This window comes from Sinocyclocheilus rhinocerous, unplaced genomic scaffold, assembly GCF_001515625.1.
Source record: "Sinocyclocheilus rhinocerous isolate Xijiao unplaced genomic scaffold, SAMN03320098_v1.1 scaffold1170, whole genome shotgun sequence".
Classification (NCBI taxonomy): Eukaryota; Metazoa; Chordata; class Actinopteri; order Cypriniformes; family Cyprinidae; genus Sinocyclocheilus; species Sinocyclocheilus rhinocerous.
In genome coordinates, this window is record NW_015652163.1 from 348279 (window position 1) to 354173 (window position 5895).

General features: G+C 41.0%; 1 protein-coding gene across 1 annotated transcript in view; it reads left to right on the plus strand.

Annotated features, from left to right (window-relative positions):
• Nucleotides 1-5674, plus strand: part of LOC107713883 (pro-neuregulin-3, membrane-bound isoform-like) — a 56135-nt gene extending 50461 nt beyond the window's left edge. Inside the window, exon 8 of the mRNA XM_016519529.1 lies at nt 4510-5674. Within this exon, the coding sequence (XP_016375015.1) occupies nt 4510-5077 (568 nt within the window). The 3' untranslated portion in view covers nt 5078-5674. The remainder of the gene's footprint in view (nt 1-4509) is intronic.
• The last annotated feature ends 221 nt before the right edge of the window (nt 5675-5895 follow it).

Below are 5895 nucleotides of genomic sequence, written 5' to 3' on the forward strand. Positions count from 1 at the left end.
GTTCCTTTTTTTTTTTTTTTTTTTTTTTTTCTTGTCTGATACATAAACAGTGGATTCTTATGAACCAATTTTTTTAAGTTAATAGTTTTTAGTCAGATTCATTAACAAAGCAATACAACAATTGACTCTTATGAAGGCAAATTAAAAACAATGATGCAAGGGGGCGCTTACATAAAATGATAAATAAAGAGAAAACTATTTAGGAAAGGGCTAGTTTGCCCAAAATAACATAACTATCTATCTCCATTTGCAAACCTAATTCAACATCCAGTGCAAACTTTACTGCATGATGTCACCACTTGTGGACAGGGTCCCGTCTCATGGTTTCAAGAGAGGTTCCAAGATTGGTGGTATGTCACTGGCAAGGTTGGCTTTTTAATGTGTGATAAAATACATTTACGCAGAGTATATCTTTAATAGTTTTGTGTATGTGCCATAAAGCCAGTTTTATAATTGCTCCCAAGTTTTGCCATAAAGCTCGTTTTATAATTGCTCCCAAGTTTTTAGTGGCGAGCATATGCCTTTGTTTCTATGCTGGCTGCAAGAGCAACAAGCGAGCTTGTCTGAGCTGTATTATTGAAGTTCTGTATGCAGGCATGACTCACTGAGACAGGAGGGCACTGGGGAGTGCTGCCTTTTCCAGGAGCAGCACAGCTAATAAAAACCACACTGTCATAGCCAATTAAACAGCCAGTGATATATCAATGGAATGGGCAGTCCTGGATGAGTTTGCTAGAATGGGCCAGCCATCAACTCTCACACACTATAGGCTATCCTGGCCCAGTTAGTCCTCATTTGCTCTACAGGATGGCTTTGTAGTGTGGAAGACTCCACCTCGCCTTAAAATCTCCAACAGGGTCTCAGCACTGACCTATTTCCAGCCTTCAAGCCTGCATAAGAATATTCCTCTGCCGGAGAGAGCTCTGTTACCATAGAGACAGGCTGGGAAACGGGACAGGAAAGAGAAGGAGCGAGTGGGAGCGAGACAGGAGAGGAGTGACAGAAAAAAGAGGGAGGGAGAGACAGAGATAGAACTGTTTTGCATATGACAGCAGAAAAAAATCGTGGCCGTCTCATTCCTTCCGTCCCAGAAAGCATGCTGTTTTCTCACAAAAAATGGCTTACGCGGGGAACAGATTTCGCACGGTGTTATTGTTCCAGGTATTTTTAGATAGGTAAATACCTGGTATACTAAAGGTACCTGTCAACCCCCTCTCTGGGTCGTCTGAGTGCTTAAGCAAGTATATAGACAACATTTATAATTGCTTACTCATATTAAGTTCTGCTGTTATGTATAAAACTATCCAGAGGACTTAAATTCCCAGTTTGTGGCTTACCTCCTATCTGGTCATTGACACAAGGCTATTTTCCCAGTAGCCGATTTTCTTTGGACAAAGTCGGTTTCTAAAGCCTGACCTCATCAGCTGCATTTCTCTCTTACAGCGAGTGTTTGCTCATTAAAGTGTTTTCAGTATGAGGCTTTTAAAGATGCGGGCTGTTCATTATACAGGACTTCAAAACATGGCCCGAATATATTCCACTACAATGACACCCTTCGAGCTGTTTTCCTTTCAGCCTAATACATTTCATGCAGGTCTCTGAAATTGTTACATGATATGATGAGGACTAACAGCATTGCAAGAAATAAGGTTACTGTACAGCAGTATCACTTCCTTCGGATGTCACCTACTAACCCTCAAAAGTGATGTTTCCTACTTGTTTACACTGTAACAATTAAAATAGAAGGAAATTATCTTAGTCTTTTTGAGATACAGAGAGCATCACATTTATATAAGATACACAGTGTCTCTTTCAACCTGGCTAGCCTTTAATCTGATTGGCTGACTGTTGTTAAAGGGATAGTACACCCGAAAATTAAAATTCTGTCATTAATTACTCCACCCTCATGTCGTTCCAAACATGTAAGACCTTCATTTATCTTTGGAACACAAATAAAGATATTTTTGATGAAATCCAAGAGCTTTCTGACCCTGCATAGACAGCAACACAACTACTACGTTCAAGGCCCAGAAAGATAGTAAAGACATTGTTAAAATAGTCCATGTAACATCAGTGGTTCAACCGTAATGTTATGAAGCTATGACATTACTTTTTGTATGCAAAGAAAACAAAAATGACGACTTTATTTAAAGATTTCTTCCTTTCCGTGGCAGTCTCCGAGGCATGTTTACAACAGTACCACTACGTATGCATGTGCATTCCTCTGCATGTAAACAAGGCACAGCGCATCTGGGTTCTACGTCAGAACGCTGCATGCATTGTGGTACTCTTGTGAACGCGCGTCGACTGACACGGAAGAGAAGAAATTGTTTTCATTGCTCACAAACAGTATTCTCATAGCTTCATAACATTACGGTTGAATCACTGATGTCACATGGGATATTTTAACAATGTCTTTACTACCTTTCTGGGCCTTGAAAGTGGTAGTTGTGTTGCTGTCTATGCAGGGTCAGAAAGCTTGCGGACTTCATCAAAAATATCTTAATTTGTGTTCCAAAAATTAATAAAGGTCTTATGGGTTTGAAACGACATGAAACAACACATGAAACATGAAACTTTTTCCTGCTGTTTTCCCACTTTTCAGTATGGTTTGTTGTTTTTTGAGGGGAACCCACCCCTAAATGACAGTCTCTTCCTCTCTGTAGGCAGAATAAGCTGCAGACCAGACTTTTCATCATATAGTCAAAGGTCTAGATATGTGCAGCTGGAGGAGGTGGAGAGAGGGTCACTGGAGAAATGTGCTCAGCAGGAGTTTCATTAAAATCACATGACTTTCTAGCCACCTTCAAAAAAGCTCTCTTTTCTGTTGACATTGAGGATTTCAGTAAATGATCACATTATATTGAATCATGATCTCTAATCTTAAGCAAAATCTTACAAACTCAGGCAAAATCCATGCATCCTTAACTGTTTCCAAGTCTTGATATTCCAGGAATGATGATCCATGGCCTGCTGAAATACTTGACATTGCTGTCATATCGTCTGTTTTATAGAAAATAGAATCAGACAATTTGCCTCCCCTTGATTGAGGCTTAACTCTGACTCGGTCATTATCAGAAAAAGCAGTGCTTGGTTAAATATTGATGCTATGAGAAAAGCCATTCTTTGTCAGGGATTATGAATTATTACACAAAGATAATGAATCAGGGGAACAATACCGATTGCTCCTAAATTGAGAGATTAGTTTACCAAAGGTCTGCTAGGATGGAACTTCTGCTTTCATCCATTTTAAAAGAATTCGTCAGAAGATTAACTTAAGAATGACTGCCGTGGGAGCAGCAAGTTCTGAATCTGGAAGCCAGCTAATGCCCAGCTGAACTAAACGATTATGAGCCAGAGAAGACACTGGGCTACAATCCAGATCAAAGAAACGTTGAATAGCTAATAACCTGAGATACCTGAGTGTGTAGTAATTGTTTTATTTCCTCAACATTTAATAGCCTCAACATGTACAAAAATCCTTGCTTTGTTTTATATGCCTCTTTAAGAATGCAATATAATGTTATCATCTATTATGTAAGATATTATAAGACACCGTGTCTGCTGTGCAAATTCATGTTTTTTAATATGTTGAAATGCATTCTTGTATCCTAGCAGAGATCTATAAGTAAGCAATAGTTTGACAAAAAGTGTACGCAACAGACTCTGTACAGCAAAGAAATGCTGATCTGTTTGTTTGAGCATCACAACCTGCCCAATAATAGCAACACTGATTCAACCAATGACGCACATTTGGGGCAGGACTATTTGTTGACTGACTAATAGTAACACTGTACTACCAAGACAATTCACTAAAATTACTATACGTGGGAGAAAATGCAATGCGCAATATGGCAGAACAAGTCCCGCTTTATAAATTAAATAGCTAACCAGCAATTGGTAAAGACATCACACCATTGTATCTGCCGCCTGAGGCTTTGGTTCCCACAGAAACAGGTAATGTCCTGAGACATGCACTTGGGACTGCACATGTGCAACGGCTGAATCAACTTGAAAAATACGCTTTTTTGATGCTATTTGAGAGTGAGAAACCAAATCCATGGGTCAGTTCCTGTCAGATTTTGTTGCTGGGTTGGAAATGTTTAAATGAGGATTTGCAGTTTTAAGTTTTTGAGAGTTCAGTATTTCCCTATTCAAGTAGATAGGCATAGTTGGTCTCGGATGCCCGAAATAGCGGCCTGGAGGTGTAGCCAATATGGCTGCTTAGTGAACTGCCTTTCCTTGAAAAGGGACTTTGCTGTCAACAAGAGTGACAGAGTATTTGGGAACCTGTTTGAACCAGTCATTATTTTCACAATTCTGTTTGTTGATGCTACAGGCGCAGAAATTACACACTTGAGCTTTATTCGGCTTTCAGAATATGTATCAATCCTTTTTGAGATTCAACAAACCTCTTTCATGGCACTCTAATCGTTTTCAGTATATCCCTGTCTTTTCCTTAATCCCCCTATATTTCACAGTCTGTCATCTTTTCCTCTTTCTTTACAGGAACCTCTCCGGGCCAGGTAACGACCTACATCAGGATTCCTTTTACAATATGCAAGCCTCACAATCCTCAAAATCTTGCAGCAGCCATTTAGACCACAGGTGTGCTAGGAGCCTCAGGTCAGGCGGTTCCAGCCAAAGTCCTCCTGCTCCCTACCGTCCCTGCTCTATCCCAATCATCCCCTCTGTCCACTTCTACCAGGATGAGGTATCGTGTATGCAAACCGCCCCTAGTGCTGGAAGCAACCGTTCTAGTCCTCTGGAAAGCACAGAGGAAGCTTCGGCCGTTGATCAACAGTCTAACGTAACGGTCTCCAACCGAGTGGCTGGTACACAGGAGGAAGTGGCCTCACTACTCCACGAGGCTCAGGAACAGCTCAGAGCACTAGCACATGCCCAGAGGAAGCAGGAGGACATCAGTAGCTCCGTCCCTCAGGGGGCCAAAGAGACTGTGTGCATCCTTTTAGCAAATGGGGGTGGACAAGGGGGAGTGGCTTCTTTTGGGCCCACGGAAACTCAGTTAGTGAGCCCCAGAGACACGCACAAAGATGCCACAAAGCCTGGCCAATGAGAAGGGGTTGACAGAACTAACCACAAATGTGTGTCTTTGGGCTTCAGAATACTCCGCCAACATTGGGATACCACTGAAAGCTACGATTGAATTTCTGAGGACGTGCTGTGGGCGATAGCGTGAGAGTGACGAACAGGAGTCTCGAACATGTGAAAAGATAATTTATTTATATGCATTTATTTAAGGAGAAACTTAGAAAAAGAAACCAAATAGTCTGTCATCTCCATGGTGTTTTTAACTGTATAAAATATACATAAATATATATAAATGGATATAAATATATGAATTCAAACTGGTGACCAAGTACAAAAATGGAATATGGGAATGAGAAACTTTCTTTTAAAGCGTATCAGCCCCACATCCTTAAAGACTCGATGCTTGGTGGTTCAAAAGTTATAAAAATAGGAGTTTTTCCACTTGTTTCACTCATTTCCAGTCAAGCTAAGCTTGTCCGACACACAATCTTGTGTTTTGCACCTGCCACTGCAGCAGCTGTGTTTACTATCACCGTCCCAGTCACTGTCCTCTACCCTGCCAAGGAATATGGCTCCATCTGCCTTTGAAAACCGTGGAACGTGGATTACAATTGGATTAAACTTCTAACAAAATCGTATCCAGGCATGAGGTAACTGATAGTTAAGCACTGCCTCCAAGACATCGATTGGAAGAATTTGATGTGTCCGTCCATTTGTGGAGCAATCTGCGTTTTGTTTTCTGTGCCTCAGTGCGTTCACTCCTTCATTTGGGTTCGGATACAAGTAAAGATAAGCTACTGGAACAGAGCACATCGTACTACACACCACCCGAGATGCACAAAC